General features: G+C 53.7%; 10 protein-coding genes across 10 annotated transcripts; 6 read left to right on the top strand and 4 right to left on the bottom strand.

The window, feature by feature from the left end:
* Nucleotides 1-354: 354 nt before the first annotated feature.
* Nucleotides 355-2,017, top strand: BZA70DRAFT_287162 (amino acid/polyamine transporter I; the record flags this gene model as incomplete). The annotated part of the gene is made up of 2 exons (XM_064913927.1): nucleotides 355-450; nucleotides 515-2,017. 2 exons carry the CDS (start codon nucleotides 355-357, stop codon nucleotides 2,015-2,017), a joined length of 1,599 nt encoding a protein of 532 aa, XP_064770854.1.
* An 837-nt stretch (nucleotides 2,018-2,854) lies between these two features.
* On the top strand, nucleotides 2,855-4,318 carry BZA70DRAFT_287163 (acyl transferase/acyl hydrolase/lysophospholipase; the record flags this gene model as incomplete). The annotated part of the gene is made up of 2 exons (XM_064913928.1): nucleotides 2,855-2,966; nucleotides 3,258-4,318. 2 exons carry the CDS (start codon nucleotides 2,855-2,857, stop codon nucleotides 4,316-4,318), a joined length of 1,173 nt encoding a protein of 390 aa, XP_064770855.1.
* An 858-nt stretch (nucleotides 4,319-5,176) lies between these two features.
* BZA70DRAFT_26904 (kinase domain-containing protein) lies at nucleotides 5,177-6,878 on the top strand. Its single transcript, XM_064911195.1, has 2 exons — nucleotides 5,177-5,727; nucleotides 5,790-6,878. The coding sequence occupies exons 1-2, from the start codon at nucleotides 5,290-5,292 to the stop codon at nucleotides 6,588-6,590; spliced, it is 1,239 nt and encodes a 412-aa protein (XP_064770856.1). The 5' UTR covers nucleotides 5,177-5,289; the 3' UTR covers nucleotides 6,591-6,878.
* Nucleotides 6,879-7,361: 483 nt separating this feature from the next.
* BZA70DRAFT_272293 (26S proteasome subunit RPN7-domain-containing protein) lies at nucleotides 7,362-9,166 on the top strand. Its single transcript, XM_064911630.1, has 3 exons — nucleotides 7,362-7,514; nucleotides 7,580-7,624; nucleotides 7,684-9,166. Exons 1-3 carry the CDS (start codon nucleotides 7,475-7,477, stop codon nucleotides 9,150-9,152), a joined length of 1,554 nt encoding a protein of 517 aa, XP_064770857.1. The 5' UTR covers nucleotides 7,362-7,474; the 3' UTR covers nucleotides 9,153-9,166.
* A 672-nt stretch (nucleotides 9,167-9,838) lies between these two features.
* On the bottom strand, nucleotides 9,839-11,569 carry BZA70DRAFT_232654 (glycoprotease family-domain-containing protein; the record flags this gene model as incomplete). Its single annotated transcript, XM_064910245.1, has 3 exons — nucleotides 9,839-10,438; nucleotides 10,862-11,240; nucleotides 11,352-11,569. Coding segments are annotated over 3 exons (1,197 nt in total), but the record flags the coding sequence as incomplete, so codon positions are not given.
* Nucleotides 11,570-11,771: 202 nt separating this feature from the next.
* BZA70DRAFT_26919 (mediator complex protein-domain-containing protein) lies at nucleotides 11,772-12,658 on the top strand. Its single transcript, XM_064911200.1, has 2 exons — nucleotides 11,772-12,042; nucleotides 12,101-12,658. The coding sequence occupies exons 1-2, from the start codon at nucleotides 11,908-11,910 to the stop codon at nucleotides 12,392-12,394; spliced, it is 429 nt and encodes a 142-aa protein (XP_064770859.1). The 5' UTR covers nucleotides 11,772-11,907; the 3' UTR covers nucleotides 12,395-12,658.
* On the bottom strand, nucleotides 12,659-15,096 carry BZA70DRAFT_26920 (uncharacterized protein). The gene has a single exon (XM_064911201.1). It carries the CDS (start codon nucleotides 14,866-14,868, stop codon nucleotides 12,922-12,924), a length of 1,947 nt encoding a protein of 648 aa, XP_064770860.1. The 5' UTR covers nucleotides 14,869-15,096; the 3' UTR covers nucleotides 12,659-12,921.
* Nucleotides 15,097-15,739: 643 nt separating this feature from the next.
* Nucleotides 15,740-17,526, top strand: BZA70DRAFT_27156 (uncharacterized protein). The gene is made up of 4 exons (XM_064911500.1): nucleotides 15,740-15,776; nucleotides 15,834-15,891; nucleotides 15,944-16,273; nucleotides 16,324-17,526. Exons 1-4 carry the CDS (start codon nucleotides 15,761-15,763, stop codon nucleotides 17,123-17,125), a joined length of 1,206 nt encoding a protein of 401 aa, XP_064770861.1. The 5' UTR covers nucleotides 15,740-15,760; the 3' UTR covers nucleotides 17,126-17,526.
* A 790-nt stretch (nucleotides 17,527-18,316) lies between these two features.
* On the bottom strand, nucleotides 18,317-20,168 carry BZA70DRAFT_27219 (uncharacterized protein). Its single transcript, XM_064911610.1, has 5 exons — nucleotides 19,723-20,168; nucleotides 19,347-19,422; nucleotides 19,025-19,279; nucleotides 18,891-18,961; nucleotides 18,317-18,836 (listed from the first exon to the last, which is right to left on the bottom strand). Exons 1-5 carry the CDS (start codon nucleotides 19,754-19,756, stop codon nucleotides 18,439-18,441), a joined length of 834 nt encoding a protein of 277 aa, XP_064770862.1. The 5' UTR covers nucleotides 19,757-20,168; the 3' UTR covers nucleotides 18,317-18,438.
* A 1-nt stretch (nucleotide 20,169) lies between these two features.
* BZA70DRAFT_27111 (uncharacterized protein) lies at nucleotides 20,170-24,987 on the bottom strand. The gene is made up of 7 exons (XM_064911425.1): nucleotides 23,058-24,987; nucleotides 22,540-22,989; nucleotides 22,266-22,475; nucleotides 22,052-22,206; nucleotides 21,728-21,997; nucleotides 21,402-21,665; nucleotides 20,170-21,346 (listed from the first exon to the last, which is right to left on the bottom strand). Exons 1-7 carry the CDS (start codon nucleotides 24,667-24,669, stop codon nucleotides 20,222-20,224), a joined length of 4,086 nt encoding a protein of 1,361 aa, XP_064770863.1. The 5' UTR covers nucleotides 24,670-24,987; the 3' UTR covers nucleotides 20,170-20,221.
* Between the last annotated feature and the right edge of the window lie 444 nt (nucleotides 24,988-25,431).

Here is a 25,431-nt window from a genome sequence, read left to right on the forward strand (position 1 = left end):
TTGTAGACTGGAATAGACAAGTTCAGACAGCGTCCAAGGCTGTTCTTGGACAGGTAACTCGGTGCCCGGATGGACGTAAGACAGCTCCGCGTACACCAAGAAATCAGAGTCTGTACACCGCCAGATTAGAGTTCTATGGCTTATCGGAACCGTACCTTTTCTCCCTGAGTCCTCCCGGTGCTGTCTTAGCTCCTCTCGGAGCGTCGAGCGGCGCCACCTTCCAGATTCTCTATATAAATCATGGAGTACTGCCTTTCCGAGGCAGAAGATCTCCGCTCCCATTCTCGTCTCCGCCCTGTCAATACTACCCGCAGCGCTTCTCTTCCTCACATCTCCTCACACATTACTTCTACCATGAGTTCAGAAGAAGCCTCCATCAGCGGAGTTGAGAAGCAGGTCATCGGCGCCGACGACGATGCCGCCCAGCTCGGTGAGCTCGGATACAAGCAGGTATGAACAACAACAATGAATTTTCTTCGTCAAGTCTTTTTTCTAAACAGTTTTGGCGCGATAGGAGTTGAAGCGGTCGTTCTCCCTGCTTTCCATGATTGGTTTCTCGTTTGCCATCTTGACTTGCTGGACCGCCCTGGGAACCACTCTCTCGTCTGCCATGCTTAACGGTGGCCCCTCCGCTTTGTTCTGGGGATGGGTCGGCGTTTGCTTCTTCACCATCTTTGTCGTTCTCTCGATGGCCGAGATTTGCTCTGCCTACCCCGTCGCCGGTGGCCAGTATTCGTGGGTTCTGCTCATCACCGACTGCAAGCCCTGGGGCCGTGGTCTTTCCTACATCACCGGCTGGATTCAGCTTGCCGGTCTGCTTTGCATGGGTTCCACCGCTCTTTTCCAGGTCGGTGAGTTCGTTGCCGGCATGGCTGTGTTGAACAACGAGAACTACGAGATCAAACAGTACCAGATTGTGCTCATCACCTACGCGTGCTGCCTGATCAACACCGTCATCAACCTGTTTGGCAACAAGATCCTCAACCGCATCAACGACTTTGCCCTCTGGTGGTCCGTCCTCGGCTTTGTGATCACGACCATCGTCATCCTTGTCGTGTCCGACAACAAGCGTGATGCTTCCTTCGTCTTCACCTACTCGATCGACGATGGTGGCTGGAACAACACCGGCATGGCCATCATCCTCGGAATCTTGCAGTCCGCGTACGGCATGTGCTGCTACGACGCCCCCGCGCACATGTCGGAGGAGCTCCACAACGCTACCCGCGAGGCTCCCCGCGCTATGGTCCTCTCTGTCTTCATCGGCTTCATCACCGGTCTCGGCTACATCATGGCTCTGCTGTTCTGCATCGTCGACATCGACTCGATCGAGGGCTCCGCCACCGGCGTTCCTCTCATCCAGCTCTTCCAGGATGCGATCCACAACAAGGCCGGCTCGACCTGCTTGTCTGTCATCACCTGCGTCTGCTCGTTCTTCGCCTCCAACGCTCTCCTGACCGAGGGTGCGCGCTCCGTCTTTGCTTTCGCCCGTGATGGCGCCATGCCGTTCTCCGAGTACCTCTGCAAGGTCGACCCCCATCTCCACGTGCCTGTCCTTGCCACCCTTGTTGCCGCCTTCTTCCAGTGCGCGTTCATCGCCATCGACTTTGGCTCCGAGACTGCTTTCTTGACCGTCATGTCGATCGCCACCGTCGGTCTCTACGTCTCCTACCTGCTCCCCATCGTCACGCTCATGATCCACGGCCGTGACAACTTCAAGCCCGGATACTACTCCCTCGGCAAGTTCTGGGGCTGGACTTCCAACATCCTCGGCTCGCTCTACCTCGTCTTCACCACCATCTTCTTCTTCTTCCCGACCGAGATGCCCGTCAACGGCGGAAACATGAACTACTGTATCGTCGCCTTTGGAATCACCGGTATTTTTGGTGTTGTCTCGTGGTTCTGGGCCGGACGCAAGAACTACATCCGCTCGATCCACGTCGAGGTCGAGGTCTCAAACGCTATCGACGTCGACAACAGCGTCAGCAGTTCTTCGGACGTCTACGACAAGAAGGAGTAAATGAAGATGCGCAAGAGTTGATGATGCTTTTGAAAGAAAAGAAACTTTGCTGCTGATTCAATCAATATCCTTAAGTCTTTTTTTCATTATACAACAGTTTATGCGCGTGTTTTAGAATGGGATCCTTCATTACTCCTACCTTTTTCTTTTCTTCATGTTGTTTTGGGGGTTTTCTTGCTTTTGATTTGTATATAGTGTCTGCTGTTTTGGTTTATCTATTTCCTAATTATTATATAGATATAATATATCATTTAATTCAACCAAGTGCATTAATACTCCATAGTAGATTTCTTTATTTGATGAATGTATGTATATCAGTGCATCTACTATATAAGTCATCTCAACAAAGGAGGTCATCTCGATGAGCAGGCAATCGCAGGGCACATCGCAGGACCATCAGAGACCGACTCTGACCCGTAGATCATCGCCACAGTTCCTGACTAGCAGAGCATAGAGCATGACGATCTTGAGAGAAAACACGCTGGACGGCTACCCCAGAGCGTGAGACAGGCAGATGCGCATGTCGCGCCGATAACCTAGACTCGCCGGGGACGTATGAAAGATGAGCTTATTGCGTTTAGCGAGAAGAACAGATGGAGATAGTCGAGCTTGGCATGTCGACTGTGAGTCGTATCGAGTGCAGGGAGGGAGGAAGGGAAGCGCGGCAGGAGGCAGGTAGAGAGAGGTTGTAGAGGCACAGATGGAACACAGGGTGTTTGGGTATGTTATTCAGTTGACAGAGAAAACGACGGACAACGACAAGTCACCACAATAAATATGCCCCGTACTTTCCGAAACAGAGACGCTTCCAACACAGCTCCTTCTTGGCCAACAAACATGTCGAGTCGAACAGAGCTGTGGAAAGCGGTGAGGTTCACGAATGGAAGTGCGCAAAACATGTACGAGACCCTTGTTTCTGTTGCGCGCTCTTCCGATTCAGACGCGCGGGGTGCGGCTTTTTTACCAGCGCTTCCGATAAATTTCGAGTTTCTCCATGATTTCGATGTTCTAGGAGTACACACGAAATTTACTGCTTTTTGTGAGGACATATTGAGAAAAAAAAGATGAGAGTGTGTCGTGCATGCTGGATACACAGCAGAGGTGTCGGACGCCGGGGGTTGTCGAGCAGTGCTAGATTGCTAGCAAAAAAGACGGCGCTGTTCTTTCCAGGTAAGTTGAGGCTAAGGCAGACGCCGGCGGAGCAGAGATTGATTGTCTGACAATATTGATTATGATTCAGGCCAAGGCATAGAACGACCGGGTATGCTTAGCGCGATATACGAAAAGTTCCCGAGCGCTGCCGGGCCGGCGACGGAGGTGCTCGTGCGAGCGTTGGAGACCGAGAAAGAGATGGATTCGGCGACGATAGATCGGATACAGAAGCTGCTGGTCGACAAGGAGAGTAGTGCGCCGGAGGACGAGATTGACATTCACCGGACGTCTGTTGCGCAGACTGCGATCCTGCTGAGCTCAGTGCTGACGTTTGAGTATGCAAAGGAGAAGATCTTGAAGGACCGGGAGGTGGTTGGCGTGATGGGCCATTCGCTGGGCCAGATCACGGCGCTGGTGGCAGCGGGAGTTATCTCGCTGCTGGACGGGATCAGGATTGTGCGCGAGCGCGGGCTGGCGATGGAGGAGGCGGCGGGCGACGGGGGACCGCTGGGGACGCTGCGGGGGTCTACAGGGATGGGGATGATTGCGGTTCCGGTGCTGTCTAAGAAGACGAGCGTGGAGGAGATTATAAGGGCGATTGAGGCTACGGCGAAGGAGACGACCTCGGATGGTGAGGTGGTTAATGTCGCGAATATAAACTCGCGCAAGCAGGTTGTGATTAGCGGGCATGTCGAGGCGATGGAGCGCGTGCTGGCGCGGCTGCAGCCCGCGGTGCGGAGGAGCACGCGGCTGGCGGTGCGGATCCCGTTTCACTCGGAGGTGCTGCGGTCGGTGGAGGGGCGCATGCGGGCGATAGTGGAGGAGGTGGAGTTTGCGTGGCCGTCGCCGGTGTTTGGGTCGGGGGTGAAGATAGTGCGGAACGACAGCGCGCGGGCGATGGGGAGCGCGGAGGAGGCGCGGGAGAGCATAGTGAAGGGATGCTGGGCGCCGGTGGACTGGCTGGGGAGCGTGGAGTATATGGAGAAGGAGTGCGCGGGCGGAGGGAGCGGTCTGGATTGGATCGGAGTCGGGCCCGGAAGCTCGGTGACAGCAGGGCTGGTGAAGGGGACGGTGGAGCAGGCGCAGGAGGAGGAGCGGGTGGCGTATGTCGACCCGCAGAAGGGCGGGGACGGGTGGGAGTCGGTCTGAGTCTGCGGAGGAGGAGGAGGACAACAAGGTCAGGAACAACCGACAGCGGGCCGCAGTGGGCGGGGGCAGTGAGCTGGAAGCAGTGAGCATTTGAGCAGTTAAGCAGCTGTAATGGCTGAGCAGTTCTTAGTCAGGCGGATCTGCCGCATGGAGCTCGCTTGCGGGCCGATGACGACGAGGCTGAGCTGTGTCTTTGTGTGCTTGCACGTATGCTTGGTGCTTGCACATGAAGACTATAGCTTTATGTTTCTACACCGGCATAACTGCTTAGACAGCAGTCGAGGAGACCGGGGCAGGCGCGATAGATGCGAGAGAGCAACGAGGCCCGAAAGAGCTTCTTCAGCGCGAATACGATTTACGACGAGTCGCAGTGCGCGAACTGATCATTTAAACAAGCTTTGAACAGGCCCCTGCTCTGAGCTCTGAGCCACTAAGCGCAATCGATCGGGAAATGACGAGAGAAGGAGCTAGTTCGGTAGCTGGTGGTTGTATTTCCTACAACTAGAACTATGGAAGACATTACTGATCACTGTCTGATGAAGCACAGCACAGCTGCAGTAGCAGACGAGAAGGAGCAGCAGCAGAGGCAGAAGAACAGAATCTGCTTACATAACAGTATGACGTCACAGACCCATCCGGCAGGCTTGCCCGGACAAGGACGGGCGCGGGTCGGATGGGTCCCGGCCGGGTAAGCATCGAAGGGGCGGTTTTGGTGTTTGTCTCCAAAAGTTTTGTGAGCGCCATTTCTCAGGTGCGCTGCTGGCGGCCGCCTCTTTTGCCTCCTCCTCTTTCCCTCGTCCTCCTCTCTCTTCTTCTGCTTCCTCCCCACCTCCTCACCTCCCCCCTTCTCTCTCTCCTCCTTCTCTCCTTCTCCTCTCCCCGCTAGCCTCCTCTGGGCGCTCGGCCCGTCCGCGGCGCGTGTTCTGCTGTCTCCTGTCTTCACTCCCATACAATGTCGTCGTACTAGTAGCATGCTGAAACAGAAGGACTCTTCCGCGTCTGCCACGCCGGCCTCGTCGTCTTCCCGCCTGGCCGGCTCCTCCACCCCGGCTTCCCGCGCAAACTCCGTCTCCTCCAAAGACGGCTGGGTGCGCTTCGTCGTCGCCCCCGATGGCAAGTCCCATCAGCATCTCCTGCGCTCCGCCCGCCGCCAGGAAAAACTCTCCAGCATGCTCAAAGACATGATGAGTAAGAAGCAGCGCTCTGACGACTCCTCCCCTCCCCAGACCTCCTCCACAAACGAGGCTGCTTCTCTTTCTCTGCTCAGCTCCTGGCTCAGATCAAATGAGAAAGACAGTTCTCTGTCGTCTAAGAATGCTGTTGCCTCCACCTCTCTTGTTGAAAAGTATGGCAAATGCCATGAGATTATCGGCAGAGGTGCCTTTGGTATTGTCCGTATCTCCCACAAGGTATGATCATTTTATATTCTCTCCTGCGTTATTATTTTTTTCTCTCTATTAACACTTCTTAGGTTGATCCGAAAAATTCAAAAAGCGAAAAGCTATACGCTGTCAAGGAATTTAAGCGCCGCCCCGCCGAATCACAGAAAAAGTACACAAAACGACTGACATCAGAATTCTGTATCTCGTCCTCCCTCCGTCACCCGAACGTCATCCACACTCTCGACCTCATCCAGGACGATAAGGGCGAGTACTGCGAAGTCATGGAGTTCTGCGCCGGCGGCGATCTATACACCCTCATCCTCTCGGCCGGCAAACTCGAGGTTCTCGAGGCCGACTGCTATTTCAAGCAGCTCATGCGCGGTGTCGTCTACATGCACGAGATGGGTGTTGCCCACCGCGATCTGAAACCGGAGAACTTGCTGCTCACCACTTCTGGTGCGCTCAAGATCACAGACTTTGGCAACGGCGAGTGCTTCCGTATGGCGTGGGAGCGCGACGTCCATCTCACAAACGGCGTCTGCGGTTCTGCGCCCTACATTGCGCCAGAAGAGTACACGGAGGATGAGTTTGATCCTAGGCCGGTCGATATCTGGGCGACGGGTGTGATCTACATGGCTATGCGTACCGGCCGACATCTTTGGAAGTCAGCGCAGAAAGAGGAAGACGATTTTTATAGACGCTACCTCGAAGGTCGCAAGGACGAAGCTGGCTATGAACCCATCGAACAACTCGAACGCGCACGGTGCAGGAACGTCATCTACTCTATTCTTGATCCTCATCCCGGCCGCCGCATCACCGGCAAGCAGGTTTTGAACAGTGAATGGGGCCGCGAGATTATTGTATGCGATGCTGGCGAGACCGGTCATTGAACTTGACCTAATGAAATGAATAACGAATCTTATATATTCTCTACCCCTTCCTCCACATGATGAATTATTATCAATAATACTGTTTTCTATTTCACTCCAGTTGTCATCTTTGTCTGATGAGTGACGTGCGCAATCGTCGACTAGATGGTCTTTCTTTGTTCTTTTCTTCTACAACTAATTTCGTGTATACGATGTATCTATATTACTTGAATATCCTCCTATTTATGGCGTCCTCTCTGTCTTGTGTTTTCTTTTATCTTTTTCTTTTCTTTTCCATTTCTCTCTTTCACTATTGATTGAAACTTTTTGTATATTTAACGGTATTAGAAAATAATATGATTATGGCACCGCGCTGTCGATCATGGTCGACTCTTAGGCTATTACTCTTCTTGCATTGCATTGCCTTGCGTAAAAGTTGGCGTTTTCTTGTGTTGTTATTCTGTTTGTTGCTGCTTCTGTTTCTTTTCATGCTTTCAGTTCAATCTGCTGATTTATGATACCCAACTGCTTTGATATGAAACATCTGTGCCTGACAAGAACAAGAATCTGGTGGTGTTTATTAAACTATTTCACTGCTTATTTCATCATACCGCGACACTGGATCCGCATAAGAACCATCGAGACCTTTAGCAACAACACCAAGCTTTTGTCTAAGCTTCCGAGAGTCTTATAATTAATAAATATGCAGTTAATAAAAAAACTGTCGGATAAATTTTCAAGCGCGGCCGGACATATTCCCAAAGAAGAAATGCAATTGACATTTCCTATCTTGTAATATTGACATAGAATAGGGTTTCTACGAAACTCAGAGCGCGGGCGATGCGTAGCACTGCTATCGTGCGGATCAGAATATTCGATACTGAAGACGAAGACACCACGACGCAATGAGCTTGAAAGCTGTGCAGAGTAAACAGATTGCGGAGAGTAAGTGAATATTGAAAGAGTGATGACAAGTAGAAGAATGAGTGCTGACGAGTGGTTCTGTGTAGCGTCTCCGCAATTCGAGCTGGAATCATACATCTCTAACTACTACGGTATCTATCCTCTTCATCATTATCTTTCGTCAGGATTCAACAAAACTAAACATCTCTAGGCCGCCATGCAATTGACCGACTCCTCTTCATCGCCGACCGATGTCCACCGCTGACCGCCTCCGCGCTCGGCCTCGCCATCGCGCGTCTAAAACAAACCCAAGACGTGACCCGCTACCAAACCGCCGTCGACAGACTGCACAGCATCGACCCGTCGAACCCGCTCGCGACGCTTGACATGGACTGGGTAGACAACACGAGCCGCGAGAACCGCGACCAGAACGAGAAACTCGAGCAGGAGCTCAAGCGGTACAAGAATAACCTGCTCAAGGAGAGCATTCGTATGGGATACGCTGATCTTGGCGATTTCTACTTCACAATCGGAGACCTCTCTGCTGCGACGCAGAGCTATATGCGCCAGCGAGAGTACTGTACCACGCACAAGCACATGAAAGACCTCTCGCTCGACCTCATCCGCGTCTACCTCTACCAGCAAAACTGGTCGCAGTTCGAGGCCCCCATCACCAGACTCGAGCAGCTGCCCAACGGCCTCAACGAGCTCGAGCCCTACGCAAAGGCCGCACGAGGGCTCTGGATGCTCTCGCGGGGACAGTTCAAGACCGCGGCGGCGCTGCTGCTCGAAGTCAAAGCCGACACTTTTGCGCCGCCAAAGACCGCGGTCGCTGCTGCTCCTGCGGCGGTTCCTGGGCTGCCGGGCGCGAGCTCGGTAACAGCAGCCACCACTACCACTACCACCACCACCACCACTACCGCCAGCAGCAGCGGCGGCGCTGCGACCGCGCTGAGTTCGAGCACGCGCGGATCCGCCCTGCCGAGCATTTCCGAGTTCGTGACAGTCTCCGACATCTCTGTAATCGTCGGGCTATGCACGCTAGCGACGTACTCGCGCAACGCGCTCAAGGACTTGCTAGACAACAACGCGAACTTCAAAGAACTGCTCGAGTCCGAGGCGCACGTGCGCACGCTACTTGAGTCCTTTGTCGCGTTTGACTACAAGGCGACGCTCGACACGCTCGAGAAGCATAAAAGCGATTATCTGCTCGATATATGGTTGGCGGATTACGTCGCGCCGCTGTTTAGCCAGATCAGAGAGAATTGCTATACGCAGTACGTCAAGGGATACAAGCGGGGCTATATCTCGCGCATGGCGGCGCGGTTCGGGGCGACTGAGGCGGATATCGAGAAGGATCTGGTGGCGCTGATACAGTCCAACAAGATGACTGTCAGACTAGACCTCGAGAACAAGATCTTTGTCGACATGGACAGCAACGAGCGCGCAGAGGTGTATCAGCAAATCATGACCGTCGCACAGGAGTACGAGCATAACGCGAAGCTGCTGCTCGTCAACGTCGAAGTCCTCCAGGGCGGGCTCGAGATCAATCCGCCAAGGCCTGATGCTGGAGCCGCGGGGGTCGAAGGGAAGGAGAAGGGTGGCAGGGTTGTCAATTTGCCTACTGGCCGGGGGCAGTCGCGGCAGGGAGGGGGTAAGAAGAAGGGTGTTGGCAAGTGATGATGATTAGAGATGTTTTTTAGATTAATCAAATAGCATTATTTTAAACTTATAGGCAACTATATACACTTTTTTCTGCTGACTTTCGCAGTTTCCACTTATACTACCCACATTGGCGTATCATACTCTTCCGCGGCCTCAAAACCTGTCTTTGCCTTTGCCGCAGCCCTTGCTGCCTTCGAAGTGTTCCTCATCTCCTCTGCCGTCGAAGTTGATTCCCACGCGCCTTCCTCCTCGCGCGGCTCGAACGGCTTCCGCGGTTCTCTCTCCGAGTACGGCTTCCACGGTTTGCTTCCCAAGTACGGCTTCCGCGGTTCTCTCTCCGAGTACGGCTTCCACGGTTTGCTTCCCGAGTACGGCTTCCGCGGTTCTCTCTCCGAGTACGGCTTCCATGGTTTGCTTCCCGAGTACGGCTTCCGCGGTTCTCTCTCCGAGTACGGCTTCCGCGGTTTGCTTCCCAAGTACGGCTTCCGCGGCTCTCTCTTCGAGTACGGCCTTTGCGAGTATCCCTCCGCGTACGGCTTCCACGGATCTCTCTCCGAGTACGGCCTTCGCGGGTATCCCTCCGAGTACGGCTTCCGCGGTTCTCTCTTCGAGTACGGCCTTCGCGGGTCTCTCTCCATCTTAAGGAACCGCCCCCGCAATTCTTCCTTCTCCTGTTTCGGCTTCGCTCCTCTCTTCCATGGTTCGGTAGTCCAGCCGTCAACATTGGTCGTGAAGTTCTCCAACGGCCACTCAGGAAGCGGCTCCATGGAGAGCTCAGATCTTAACTTCTGGGATTCCCACAACTCAATCCCGGCCCACGCAATCATTTCCGAGTTATCGGTGCACAGGGCCGGCGGAGGGGAAAAAATATTGTATTTCGGAATACCGGGTCCCGTCTCCGTGTCGTCCGGCTTCGTTGCATCGGTATTGGGGTAGGGGGAATACGTTTGTAGCTGAGTCCTAAACATATGTCGCAGCTCTTGATTCGAAGCCACGCCGCCCGCCAGGACGATATCTTTGACTTTAGCTTTCATTTCGTCATCCAGCTTAGTGTCGAGCACGTACTTCACGCGCTCAATGATCTGCGTGAACATCGCCTGCTGGATCTCGTACGCGATCTTCGCCCTCTGCAGCTCGCTGATGCCGTCGAGGTTACCGCCAAACACCTCTTGCACACTGCGCTCGACCATCGGCAAGTATCCCGCGAACGAGAACGCGCACGAGCCGGTGCGCGTGCCTTTGTTGCGCATCGCCACGTTGAGCGAGAGGGATTTGAGCTCCTCGGGAGGAGTCTCGGGCTGCTCGCTAGCATTGAAATCCTCGGCAGGAGTCTCGGGCTGCTCGCTAGCATTGAAATCCTCGGCATGAGTCTCGGGCTGCTCGCTAGCATCGAACTTCTCGGCAGGAGTCTCGGGCTGCTCGCTAGCATTGAAATCCTCGGCAGGAGTCTCGGGCTGCTCGCTAGCATTGAAATTCTCGACAGGAGTCTCGGGCTGCTCGCTAGCATCGAGCTTCTCGGCAGGAGTCTCGGGCTGCTCGCTAGTATCGGACTCCTCGGCATGAGTCTCGGGCTGCCCGCTAGCATTGGACTCGGGCTGCTCGCTAGCATCGAACTTCTCGGCAGGAGTCTCGGGCTGCTCGCTAGCATTGAACTTCCCGGCAGGAGACTTTGGCTGCTTCTCGTATTGGCCATCAAGGTATGCTCTATATTCCCTCGCCTTGACCTCGAGCGAGGGTCCGTAGCTGTTTTGCTGGCGCATTTCGAGACCGATGAACCTCGCGCACTTTTCGATGGCGTCGCCGATAGCGATGTCGACCGTATCCGCGAGGATCTCGTGGTCGGTCAGCGACCTGGACAGCACGAGCATCGTGTGGCCTCCGCTCACGAGCATGGTGACGTACGGGAAGTTTGCGATTCCGACGCCGTGGGACTTTCTCCTCGAATACACCATGCGCGCACTGAGCAGGTGGCCGAGCATGTGGTGCACGCCGATGATCGGGATGTTGAGAGCCACCGCGAGGCCCTTGGCGAACTCGGTGCCGGCGGCGAGGGAGCCGCGCATGCCTGGGCCGCGGGTCACGCAGATGAGGTCCGGAATGACTCTTGCGGACTCAACAAGGGGATCAGACTTCCGAGGCGATGTATTAATGCGCCCACGGGTACTAAGAGCGGGTATTTGTTTCAAGACCTTCGTGTGAGTATCGCGGTCTAACGGATACCGCCAGGAGAGGAGATGCTGGACGAGAATTCCAAGATTGGCCTGATGATGAGACAGCGCTTTCGTAGGAACAATCCCGCCGTCGACCGAGTTATCGGCCCGGATCTTGAGAGACGCAAGCAGCTCCGGCCGAAGCGAGCCCTTTCTGCGGTCGTAAAGACAGACAGAGGTGTCGTCACACGAGGTCTCAATCCCGAGGACGATGTAGGTCCGGTTGGTGGGAAGCGCGGGAAGCTTGGGTTTCACGCGGGTGATTCCCGAGATGCGTGAAAGAAGCATGGTTGCTTGTCAATTACAGAAGCACGAGCAGGAATTAAGACGATGGTTGACGTCGACGTCTGCAATTGAGAAGATGTCGTGCAGTGGACTGGGAGGAAAAAAAGGAAGAAACCCGGAAACTTTTTGAGCCGCAGCGTGGTCCTTCAATCGAGCGCTCTGCCGCGTCGGCCTTCTCTCCTCCTTCTCCTTTTATTTTCGCACTTTGAGGCCCGGTGTTGGATTGATTAGCATAAAGAAAGGCTTGTATGTGGAACTGAGAGGGTTGATTAATAATGGAGGACTCGGCAGCTAGCAATAGCAATAGCAATAGCAATGGCAGCAGCAGCAGCGTCAACAACAGCACCAGCAAACGACCGACCTCCGAGCAAGCAAACAAACATCTCGAGAATCTCCAAAAGATAGACGAAGTACTTTTCTCTCTTTACTATTATACAACCTGAGCTACAGCCAAACTAACATCCCCAGGAAATCATCTCCCTACTCTCCTACTCCTCCACCTCTCTCTCCTCGCTCAACACGCTCGACCCCTCCAAATCAATCGACCAATCTAAAGCCGCGTTCCGCGAGAACGCCGAATCTTTCTACGCCGTGCTCGAGCGCGTGACGGCGGGGCTGAGGACAGAAGTCAAGGCGCTGCAGGACGCCGAGATCCTGACTACGGCCGTCAACGCAAAGGCGGAGTGGGTCGGGAAGCAGAAGGAGGCCGAGGGCGTGAGGAACGCGGAGGCCGCGCTGGAGAAATTGAAGGGGGGCGAGTGAATGCGATGGAAGGGCGCGCTGTTGTTCACCCAACAGTGCGGTACATTTTTCTTCTGCTCTATCTATGGCTGCGCAGCATGTGCATGCACGCACGAGTTGAGATGGATACATTACATTGTCTGCATTGCATTGCATCAGTCACCATCAAGATTATGCAGCCTGTGTAGATAAGACGACCACAGATCTCAGATCGCGTCCACCCCGACGCTGTGGAGACTACAATGAGTCCAGCTACGACGTACTCGATGGTCGCGAGAGATAAGATGATTGAGCAGATATTATTCTCGACTAAAAGACACGGAAGACACATATTAATCTAGACTTATTCAAAAGATCCTCATAAAGATCACAGCCCGCTTCGAAAGCAGGATACATCAATAATAGCAACGACACAGAATAAAAACGACGAAAAGACGTAAAAGTACAACGAAATGCAGTCACGGAAACATAAAGAGACTGCAAAAAAGATAGAAAGTGCAAAGGAGAAGAAAAAACCAAACACCGGTGATAATAACAAATAGATGCGCTTACAGAGTCGGGTGCTTCTTTCTCGCAGCTGATTTCGATCCGTGCAGCTTCTTATCTCTCAGCTTCATCAGATCCTCCCACACATCAGCAGGCGTCGTGTGCGGATTCATACCCACCATGAACGGTTCCGGGTCGATCGACGGCCGGGATCCCTTGCGGATCTTTTGCCCGTCTAACCGCGACTTTACAATATCAAACATCGGATAACTCCCGCACATCTGGTCAAAGTCGCGGTACTCCATCGTGCCGTCCACTTTATCGAGGAACGCGCCGCCTTCGTGCCGGACGTACTTGAGACGATACCATTGATGGTACTGCGTGACGTCGTGGACCCACCACATCTTGTGCCACCAGGTATTCAGGCAGGACTTGTCGCCGTTCAGGTGCAGGATCGCAGGCACGTTGCCGGACACGCGGTTCCAGGCCGTATGGTGGTTCGAGAGCCTCCACATGCGCTGTCGTCGCGTGCCGTTGAGGAACGGCGTGAGCGCGAGCGGCGTGTTGTCGAGCACGTTGAAGCTGTCGATCGGGTTGGAGTTTGTGCGGCCACCGTCCGTCGACTTGTCCTTCGTGAGCGGGTCGACGACCGGTCCGGAGATGACCTGGCCGGGCTCGATCTGCTCTTGGTAGAGAAAGACGACGTCGCTGTGCGAGTGCGTGAGAGTCTGGAAGAGGTAGGACTCGTAGTCGAGGATGATGGGCAGATCAAACTGGGCCCAGATTTCCGCGAGCACAAATTGGTCAGAGTTAAACGCGTTGTGGGTCGCCTTGACGGCGCGGTTGAAGACCTCCCTGACGACCGGCACCGGGCCCATGATTGTGCCAGAGTTGAGCCAGCGCGGCCGGTTCCGGAAACCCATGGCAGACTTGTCGGTTCCGGGACCGTAGACGTCGTCGGCGAGCGTCGACTGGGGTACTTTTGTGCAGGCGTCCGAAGTAGGCGCGTTGGGCCAGCAGCCTTTGTCGGCGCCAAAGACCGCGCTCTCGGCGTAGTCTGCGCCTTTGTTGGCCTCCTCCTTAGCCTGCATCTCGTAGTAGCGGTTGATCAGAATCTGGAAGTCGAGCTGGTACCAGACATCAAAGGCGTCAAAGATGAGGACGAGGTCATCTTCCTCGACGTCGTCCGAGTCGAGGTACTCGTGGATCGAGGTCAGTTTGAGGAAATGCGCCTCGAACTCGTCGCGCACTTTGTGCTCAAAGTTGATGAGGATCGGGTGCGGGTAGTTGTTGAGCGCGGACGAGAACAGGGACTTGCAGACGAGCTGGTTGATGGTCGTTGAGGGAGTGAGCATGTGCACGACGCGCGGCCCTTTAGGGGTGTCGACGAGCTTGCCGTACTTTGGCGGCTCGCGCTCGAACGTTTCTTCTTCTTTGCTCTCTGCGATCGGGGACTCTTCGGCGGCAGCAGCGGTGGCGGAGGGGGCGCGCAGTTGCGTGACGAGAGTGGAGGGCATGCCGTAGTAGGCGTCGTCTTCGAGATCATCGCCGTAGTCTGGATCGACTTGGGTTGGCTGAGGGTCGACAGCAAGCGCGCTCTCGCTCTCAAACACGGGCGTGGGCTCTGCGTCAGCAGCGGCGGTGGAGGGGTGGTGCGAGATCAGGAGGATGGAGGGGACAGAGTGGGTTGCCGCATGAGCGACGTCGACTTCTGAGACGAGGGAGTCGAGCAGGGTCGGGTCTGCTTTGAGCTGGACGATGTCCTCATGATCCTCAGGCTCGATCCACTCGAACTCGTTGACGGTGAGGTTTTCGGACGACGGACGGAAATTTGTGAGGTGGGTGAGGAGGTCAGGGTCGTCTTTGAGGACGCTAAAGTCGAGGGAGCTGTCGAGGCGGAAGAGGACGACGACGGTGGAGCAGAAGATGAAGACGACGAGGAGGATGATGTAGTGGTGGCGCCTGAGTTTGGTGTTCCACCAGTGGTGTCTCAGGGTTCTGAGGATCATGGTGAGGAGGGATAGAGGAGGGATAGAGGAGGTGATGAGGGTGGTGGTGAGGAAGAGGAGGAGGAGGCAGCAGAACAAAGAAGTCTCAGATCGCGGAAATAAGGCAACTTCTCGTCGGGGCAAGAATGAAACTATCGCCAGGTTCCGGCGCCCTGGTCTGGTCCACAGCCAACTGTGCTCTACGCGGGTGTGCTTGTATTTGTAGTTGTTCTACTGTTTTGTTTCGTCTGATGTGATAAATATACGAATATTATAATCACATTGATTTGGGATGTACGCAGCAGCGGATGTACGCAGCACTAAGGCGTTAGGACCCCAGGTTTCAACGGTCTGGCTGCAGCACTAGTCGTCCGGTTCCTGAACGGGTTACTATTTAGTGTATAGTGTAAAGTATTTAGTAGTTAGCGAGGATAGAGATAGAAGAGAAGAAGCAGCCACAGAACAATAACTAAAGAACAAATGGCTGCTACCTAAATCATAGGTAAACCATCACTAAACTATAGTGGGCCCTGATGTCTTCTCTCCTCTAAACAAGACTTGGCACCACTCAACGCCAGCTCGGTAATTCTCTCCGAACACTGTTTTACACTTGTTTATATCCCTAAACAAACCTCCTCTTCGTCTCTACTATCCTCTTCTCTTCCCTGCAACAGCACCCAGCCGGCTCCTCGGCAGCGCCTCCCTTCCCGCCCTTTTCTGGCTTTTCAGGGGAAGGCCACGCGTCCCCGGTCCGGAAAGGATCCGCACTAAATCGACCCCAGCCCGCAGCCGCCTGCAGCCCTTACGCATAACCCTATCCCACCCAAACCCTTTGCTGTGTAATGGATTAGTCATCATCTCTCTTCTCTTTTTCTCAATGCGTCTCTGTCTACTTCCTTGATATCCACCAACAATGTCAGACACTTCCGGTACGTGCTCTTCTCTCTTGCTTTCACTTCTCAATAACTTACCATGACAATATCAAGAACCCCGCAGGTCGCAGTCCCCCGAGACCTTCGACCAGACCTACGACGTGCAGCCTCCGTAAGCTTCTCCTATACTACCTCATACACTCACCACCCTCTAACCCCCCCAGTGCCGACGACAACGACGACCCGCAATCCTACGACAACTACAACGCCGACGCCGCCTCTCAATCCTACGAACAATACAACACCGAAACCGCCAATGCATCCGAGAACCCTCCCTCCGTCAACCTCTTCGTCTCGGGTCTGCACCCCAAAATCGACGAACAGGAGTTCAAGGCCATGTTTGACAAGTACGCGGCTATCAGCGCGCACATCATGAAAGATCCTCACACCCGAGAGTCCCGTGGTTTTGGATTTATTGGCTTTCCTGATATCGACGCCGCTACCTCCGCCAAAAGCGAAATGCAAGGCATCGTCGTCGAGGGCCGTTCAATCCAGTGCGTCATTCATCTCCTTCCCCTCTTCAACCCCCAACTAACAACCCCAGAATCGAATTCGCAAAGCGGAATCGGCCCCGCACCCCGACCCCCGGAAAATACTTTGGCCAAGTCGTCCGCGGCGGCCGAGGCGACTTCCGCGGCCGCGGCGGCAGATTCCCATCATCCTTCGACGACCGCGGCGGCGGCAGTTTCGGCGGCAGACCCCGCTACGACGACCGTCCCTACGCGCGCCACGACGACCGCGACTACCACCGGCATCATTCGCGGCACGAAGACGTCTATCGCGAGCGTGAGCCAGTGAGAAGCGTCGTCGCCGGGCGCCCGGACTACCGTGATCGGCTGCCGGTCGCGCCCGCGCGCTACGACGACCGCCGCGAGTATGACGACCGCAGATCGTATGATCGCCGTCCGCCGTCCGCGCCTTACTCTGATCGCTACGACCGCGGTGCGTACCCCGACCGAGACCACGACCGCCGACGCGACTACTCCGATCGTCCGGCTCGAGGATACCACGCCGGCCCGTCTTACGATAGACCACCGTACCCCGACCGCGGCGGCGCGCCCTACTCCCACGAACGAGACTATCCCGACCGGCCTGCCTACCCTTCCCGTGGAGGCTACGCCGACCGCGCAGACTATCCCCCTCAAAGACCGGCATATGATCCCCGGGACGCGCCCCGGGAAAGTGCATCTTACCGCGACCCATACCCCCCCTCCTCCTCCTCCTCATCCCGCGCCCCTCCTGCGATCCCCACCGGGCCTGCCGGCGCGTACCCGGACTATCCGCCCACCGGACCGCGCGCCTCTGGTCCTCGCTATGATAGCTACCGCGGCAGCCGCCGATACTAACTTTTCTCTTTCTCCATTCTTCTGTTTTATGCTCTTGCGGATATGATCAACCATGCTCTTGCGGATATGATCGACCGTCGCAATCTCAAATCAACACTGCTCAAAATGTGAACATCAAAAAAACGTTTTGTACAATATCTGGATTTACACCAGCCGTCTTCTGTTTTGTTTTTTGCTCTATAATTTACGCACGCTCAATTCAATCTCAGACAGAACGATCTCAGACAGAACGGCAAACAAATTAGCTCGTTATGTACAAATTTGTTCCGACACCATATTGAATCTTCTTCACACTACACAACCCACACAGCGGGCGAGGCTTACAACTTTCTTCAGTCGTTCCTTATTCATGTTGATCCACAGCCATTTACATAACTTTTATTAACCTTTCTCAACTACATCTATTCTATATCCTGCAATTCGACAATTCGAGTCAGCAGCAGCCAAGCAAAAGCGAAAGCAAACAGCACAGCACAGCACAGCACAGAAAACAGCACAGCACAGCAAACAGCTTCTTGCAGCACAACCAAGCCAAACCAGATCATCACCTCGTAACCCGCTTGCTGTGAAAGTCAGACTACACTCACTCACTCACTCACTCAGATCGTATTACACCCGTCAATCGCCCTCGCGATTCCTTATCTATTTTTTCATATCAAGTCAGCTCAAATACCCTCCTCGCCGCCCACACAACAAGCGATCAAACGAGCACCTATCTCATAATTAGCACCAAAAAACTCCACCTCTATACCCCTCTTTCTCAGCCAGTCAAAACTATACGCTAGACTGTAAATATACAAATTCAGAGATTTCGTATAGCGCGACTTGCTACTGTTGTTATACGTCGTACGGGATTGGGCGATGGTGATGATGAGTCAAGGAAGTAGGTAGGTAGTATATGATGGAAATATAGTGCGATGAGAGGCGCGCCGCCGGGGTGAATAAAGATGAAGATGCCGGTCGTGATCTGGTTTGCTTGACTTTCTTGTTCTTGTTCTGAATTCTGACTTCTAGCGACGAGGACAGGCTGAATACCAAAAAAATCGATTGTCGAGTGGCGATATGACATATGTAGAGGCGATCTGACAATAAAAAGATAAAGAAACAAAAACAAAATCGAGGTACGACTCAAATACAATCTTTGAGACGAAATGTTCACACAGACAGACACAAAGATACAAAACGAGACTCAAGAAATCAGCAACATACTGTACATAACCGTAAGAGCCAATCTTTCACAAAGAAAGCCAAAACATTTTCTTTTTTCGAAACGCGGGAGAACAAAATTTGATCAAAAACACAAACAGAAATAGTCAAAAAACAAAACATTTTGGACATCGTACATGGTATCTCAGAGCACGCGTTTGCGTGACATCAAAAAAATGAGCAAAAGCAGAGAGACATAGTTTAATGTCTCTCGCGGTCGTATCGGCCAGACCGCGGATAATCGTCGTAGCGCGAGTATCCCCGATCCCTGTCCGCGTAACGGTCGCGCTCGCGGTCCCGGTCACCACGGTACGGCTCGCGGTAGCGGTCTTCGCGGTCGCGGTCGCGGTAGCGGTCGCCGCCACGGTCGCCGCCACGGTCGCCGCCACGGTCGCGGTCATAGTAGCGGTCGCGGTCGCGGTCGTCGTAGTGGTCGCCGCCGTAGCGACGACGGTCGTCGTCGCGGCGGTAGCGGTCGTCGTAGTGCGGGCGTCGGCGGGGGGTTCTAAGTTGCTGCGTTAGTGACTGTGTGGAGTAGGTGTTGTTGGGTATGTCTTACCTCTTCTGCGGGGACCAAAGTATTTGCCAGGGGTAGGAGTGCGCGGACGACTGCGACGAGCGACCTCGATACTAATTCACAAAAAACACATCATCAGCAAACCGCACAAAAACACTCAAAAATATACTACTCACTTCAAAGCCCTCCCCTCAAAATCCTGGCCCTGCAGATTCTCGCGCGCAAGCTCGGCCTGCTCGCTATTCTCAAACTTGACAAAGCCAAAGCCGCGCGACTCGCGCGTGTGCGGGTCCTTCATGATTTCGCATTTCTCAACAGTGCCGTACTTTGAAAACAGCTCCGAGAGCTCGTCCTCGGTCACGCGCGTGGCGATGCCGGTCACGAAGAGGTTGTCGCCTTTGTTGACGGGTTCTTCTGGTTTGCCTGATTCGCTGCTGAGGGGACTTGTTAGACTGTGGTGCTGGGAACTTGCATGCATTGGTATACGTGGAGACTTACCGGTATTCACTTTCAGGAGCACGCTGCTCGTCGACGCGCATCGGCGACGCAGATCGTCTCTCGTCGTATCCGCTTTCTATTAAAAGACCGTTAGCAGCAGCTCAGAAACGCATGATTTCCTCGGCGACAAAACACAAAAACTTCCAACAACAAAACAGAGACAAGAGAGCAGCAGATCATAATCTTGCTTTCTCAATTTTTACACCATCCTTCACACCGCATTCTCATCCTATTCCGCATCCGCCCTCTTCAACTCTCAATTCCTTCCTCCCTCAAACATCCAAACACAATCATCCTCTCATCGCAAACAAACCCACTCCACACAGCAAAACGAGCGCCGCTCTTATAACCGACAAACAAGGAAAAAACAACATACCATACGCATCTCGCGATCCGTTTTCGTAATCCATCTCACTATCAGTTCCTTTTCTTCCTTCGAAATAATGCGGTATTCAATTAACTACCGCAGACTTGCTTCCCTTTGTCTGATTGATTGTCTTCCTTCGTCAACAGAAGAACTATTGAAAAAAACCAGATGCCGAATTCGCAAAGCGTGATTCTCCAATTACACACACAAAAAGAATTCCTCAATCCAAAAACACAAACAAAAGATCTCCAACTCGCGTAGTCTTCTGCTTCTGCTTTGTTCTGCTTTGTTTTGTTCTGCTTCGTCTTCTCTTCTTCTTCCGGTCTGCACGCGTTCTTGTTGTTGCTGTGGGCGGTCGCTGAGCGAAGGGGGTCGGTGCGCGCCTACAAGATCCGCGACCTTGCCCTGTGCTGTTTTCATGTGAGGGGTTTGTGTGCACGTGCGACTGCCCGAACTGGCAATACTCTCGCTATCCATCGTTTTTATTTTACTATACAACTATACAAGATCAGTCCCGATTGACCGCCGTTGCGATATCCCGACTGACATCCTCCGCGACCTGCGCCGCCTCCCGCAGCACCAGATTCCGATCCCAGCACTGCCGCCGCCGGTACGCGACGTCCATGATTGCAGAGTTGAGCTGCTCGAGCTGCTCGATCGTGAACTTGTCGGTCTCGTGCGCGAGCTTTTGGTGGAAGGATTCGAGCGCGGCCTTGTCGAGCTCGTACGGCGCGTGCGGGGCTTCTTCTGGCTCGGGAGAGGGAGAGGCGGCGGCGACGACGAGCGCGCCGTTGGGTTGACTGGCTGAGGTGTCTGACTGCGCAGATGTGTCGGCCGTAGCTACCGCAGGTAGTGATGGCGACTCCGTAGCGTCGTCAACGGTAGCAGACGACTCTGGCGCCGCAGTCGCGTGAATCTCGGGTTCCACTGACGCAGACTCGACAGTAGTACTAGCTGGCGGATCGATCTGCATCTCGTCAGGATCCTGGATACCACCATCGCCCTCAGCACCATCGCCAACAGGCTGCTGATCCACACCTGCGTCACCATTCTCAACAGCAGCGGACTGCACCGCATCCCCCTCCTCCACCTCATCCTCATCCGAAAACATATTCTCAATCGTCCGCGGCTTCGACAACATCACAGACTTTACCTTTTCCTCCTTCTCCCGTCTCTCGGCCTCGGCTCTTTCTTTCTCCTCCAGCTCTAGCTTATGCTGCGCCTGAATCGCCTGCATCTTTTCCTGCCGCCGCTTCTGCTTCTCCTTGTACATCTCCGCCCGTTGGGTTTCGCGCTCAAGCACCCGCTCACAGTCTATCAGGAATTGCGCGTCGCCAATCTCATCCACCGAAACCAAAACGTTCGCATACATCTCTGACGCCTTCAAAATCTTCTCGCGATCTCCGCTCGTGTTTGAATCCTCGAGGATAAACGAGATATCCCGCAAAAACTGCTTCGGCGTACAGTAGTACCCGTTCCACAGCCGGTCCTCGATAACGTCGAGATCCATGTTGTGGTACTTCTTCCCGGTACTTCGCTGCAGGATCATCTCGTCGTCGGTGACGGAGTACTCGTATAGCGCGTTCGGGTCGATTTCCGTGCCGTCGAATAGGTAGGCCAGATACTCGTCGTCCTATAGTCACTGTTAAAACTTGTCAAAAGACTCGCAAATTGGAAACAAAACGTACAATAGGAGGCTTTCTAAATCGTTTATACCGCACTTTAAGCAAATCCATCAAACCACTGAGTTTGATCTTGAGATAATTCTTAAGCCGCTTATCCTTATCCTCCTGTGCCTTCAACTCAGCCTTTGACAGCACTTTTGGCGGATCAGGTGGCGCTTTCGGCAGTTCTTCGAGTTTCCGCCGCTTGCGGTTTTCAAGGTCGGGATAAGCTTTGGGAGAGTTGGAGATGTGTAGCGCCACGCCTTTGAAGAAATCGTATCGTTCAGACTAGTTTGATTCAAAGATTAGTAAGCCGACGCTAAACTCCAGAGTAGTAACTTATGACTTACATATGACGCCTTCTGGATCTCGATCCTGTTAGCTCTGGAAAAGCCAAACAGAGCCTTAACCTCGTGGTCCAAATACTCAAACCCGCTTTCCACGACCGCCAAAAGCAAAATCTGCTCGACAGGCGAAATGCCTCTCAACAAACCTTGGAATGTAGTCCATGCTGACGGCGTTAAAGTCTTGTACCACGAGTCGATGTTGGGGATGAAGATTACGCTCGGGGTATGCCGTTTGACCTCGACAAAGAGCTGCACAATCGCTGCTTCGACAGTCTTTTTAACTGTTAGAAACCATCTTGTAGACGTGCACAAGAAACAAGTACTCACCCTGGTTGGATCACCTAACAACGTTGCCAGATCAAATGTCTGCACATGGTAACCTTCTAGGTACTGCATTACGGCCGCGCCAAGATACTCTTGGCCCATCCCAGGAGCACCAGCAATCAGGATCCTAGGTCTAAATACCCTCGAAGACTCAAACTCTGCCATATAAAGTTAATCCTCCATAACCACAACACCAAGCAATAAACAAAAAACCAACCTTGCATCATATTCTCCCGCGCGAAACCGTTATCAGTCACATCTTCCTCGTACATAGCTTCCTCCATAACCGAGAGCTTTTTCTGTCGAGGAATGACGTGGTCTAATGCCTGCTTGATCTCGTCAAATGTGCTGCTGAGCAGTGGTTCGACGCGCTTAGGAATCGGTGCGGCATTTGACGCCGTGGATCGTTGCGAGGAAGGTATGATTTCTAAAGTATAGGTCAGCTCATCTGCAAACACATGTAATGTCAAAAGACGAAAGGTCGAAAATACTTTTCAGAGATATGATAAAGTCTCTAGGAGACACCGTAATCGAGCTCGGATCGATGACTAGCTTATCAGAGCTAGTGTAAATCTGAGGATACCGACGCTGGATAGCATTCAACGCCGACTCAGTGCACAGCGCTCGAATATCCGCACCACCATATCCCTTCGTCAACGTCGCAATCTCATCAACAAACTCAGGCTGCAGAGGCGGATTCCACCCTTTTGTCTGAATCTCTATGATTTTCTTTCGTCCGTCGACGTTTGGAAGTGGGAAGTAGAATTCTCTGTCGAAACGGCCTGGGCGACGGAGCGCAGGGTCGATCGAGTCTGGTCTGTTGGTTGCGCCGATGACGATGACTTGGCCGCGGTTGTCCATTCCGTCCATGAGAGCCAGTAGCGTTGAAACAATAGACGCATGAATCTGTTCCTGCTTCGACGATCGAACCGGAGCGAGACCTAGACAAAAACGAAAGACTGTGTTAGACACAACACCAAGACGGTCGGTAAAAATTGATACAACATACCATCAATCTCATCAAAGAAGATAATACTGGGCTGCGTATTCTTTGCTTCCTCAAACAACAGTCGCAATTGACGTTCAGCTTCACCCACCCACTTTGACAACGCATCCGCACCCTTCCTCATGTAGAACGAGATCTTCCGCCCGTCAGTCGAGCAGCTTGCTGCCAGCGCTCGTGCCAGCAGCGTCTTACCAGTACCCGGAGGACCGTGGAAGAGCACGCCTCGTGGCGGAGTTACTTTGAAACGCTGGAAAACCTCAGGGTAGAGCAACGGCAAAGCGACCATCTCCTTAAGTTGCCGGATATGCTCATCCAAGCCACCGACGGCGCTAAAGTCAATGTTCATATCGACTCCCAAGGGATCCGTATCCGACAGGTTGTTCTTCTTCACGAGACCCAGTGCAGACGACGGATTTGTGACTTGCTCGAGATCAGCGAGATTCGGAAGCTTATTAGTTGGGTTTTTGGCAGCCTCGTCGTCGGACGAGTCGGAGTCGGCAGCACCGCCGGCGGCTTGTAGACCACCCGGTCCTTTGACGCCAAACAGAGATGTAACCCCCGCACCACCAAAGGGGCCGTAAGTTGAATATAACCGTCGTCCGCCCGTGTTTGTACGTTTCCGAGACTCGGTGGGAGCAAACATCTCGTCGTATCCTTCAGGGATAGGCGGCGGTATAATCTGGTAATTGACTTCGCGTCGAGCGCGTAGGTTTTTCCGACGATTCTGCGGCGGCGGGCTAAGTTCTGAAAGCTCCCGCTGCAACGACAAATGGTCGTCGTCATCGTCATCAGTATCACCGCGCTTTCGGCTCCTTGTAGCTGCCGAGCGAGTACGCGTTACGCGCGTGCTGCGTCGTCTGGGCGCGGCAATTGAAAAGTCAGAGTCATCAACGATGCCGTTATCTGTTCCGGAAGAGAACGAAGGCTCATCGTCGTCGTCTTCAGCACTCTCGCTTTCTGATTCGATCTCGAATTCGTCGTCATCAGGTTGATGGGATGAGGACCGTGTGGATTTCTTGGATCGGTCCCGCTGCGTGGGTTTTGCAGCCTCTTGTAATAGTTGCTGCCGGATCGAGGTGCCGGATAATCTTCGCTCTCCTTTGCCTGCACTCGAAGGTTGCTCCTGCTTCTCGACCGAATTCTGGCGACCGCTCGCCGACGACCGTCTGGTTGATCTCCTTCCTTCGGTCTTGTCCTCGGGGCTAGCGGTCCCAACGTCTTGTGCAGCAGCGGATCCATTGCTACCGGTACCACCGGATCCATTGCCGAGAACACTTTTCCTTAACCGAAGACGAACATGTAGACTCTTCCCAGTCCGACCACGCTCATCGCCACTTCCTTTCTCGTCCTCGTCCGGGGTCTCCTCCGCTTCCGGCTCCTCATCCTCATCGTTGCCGTTTCCGCGGTACCCATGTCCGCTACCATCATCATCCTCATCCTCATCATCGTCGTCATCAGCTAACGCCATCTCGAACTCGTCGTCGTCGGATTCGGCATAGTTGACGCGCTGCCGCGAAGCGCGGCGAGCGACAGCCAGATCGTCGTCCTCGTCATCGTCGCCTGCCGCGCCCGAGAGCCGCGGGGTCTTGCGCGAGCGCTTCCGTTTGCCTGCCATTGCTGTACGCTTGAGCGGGTAGTCTGAAGAGCGGTCTGGAGGGATGGCGCGAGGAGAGGAGGTAATTGAGTTCAGCCGGGGTTCAGCGGCGTGAGAGATTCGGGCTCAACGAAGATGACAAAGCAGCGATGCAGCTGTCTCTGTGGTATCAAACAGGTGCCAAAACAAAGGAAGTGCAAGAGTTGGACTCCACAACCAAAGAGATCGTCTCTAAGAATAATAGAAGGAGACAGGGGAGCAGGGATGGGAGGTCAGGAAGAGTGTTTGGATTGGAAAGCGGGCTGGAGTGCTACGTTGTCCGCGAGGGCGACAACAGGAATTAGAGTTTTTTTCTTATTTGGGCGTGTTCCCAGCGCGGTCGGCGCACAAGCAGACAGGCATTGACGGCCTCGGATCGTCTGCTGCGGTCGCCCGCGGCAGAGCAGGTGGAGGAGGTGCTCCGAGTCGTGTTGTTGGCTACAATACGTAAAAGAGATACAAACCCATCTATTCTAAGGAGAAAGAGAGAGACAGGAAGCAGATCCCGGCCGAAATACAAAGGCGATTATAAAATTCAGGGGCGACGGCATCTCATCGCGCGTGGTTTTAATTATTTTTATTTTTATTTTTATTTTTAATCGTCGACGGACAAAACTCGATTCAGAATCCGCGGACAAAGCCCGTCTTTTGGCTGCTTTGCGTCTGCGCCAAAACCGAGGCTGCAAACCGCGCTCGCCGAGCTGCATATCTGCGTAGTTGCTGCTGCGGCTGTGCGCAGCACAA

The sequence above is a fragment of the Myxozyma melibiosi genome, assembly GCF_037950935.1.
Source record: "Myxozyma melibiosi strain Phaff 52-87 chromosome Unknown BZA70scaffold_1, whole genome shotgun sequence".
Classification (NCBI taxonomy): Eukaryota; Fungi; Ascomycota; class Lipomycetes; order Lipomycetales; family Lipomycetaceae; genus Myxozyma; species Myxozyma melibiosi.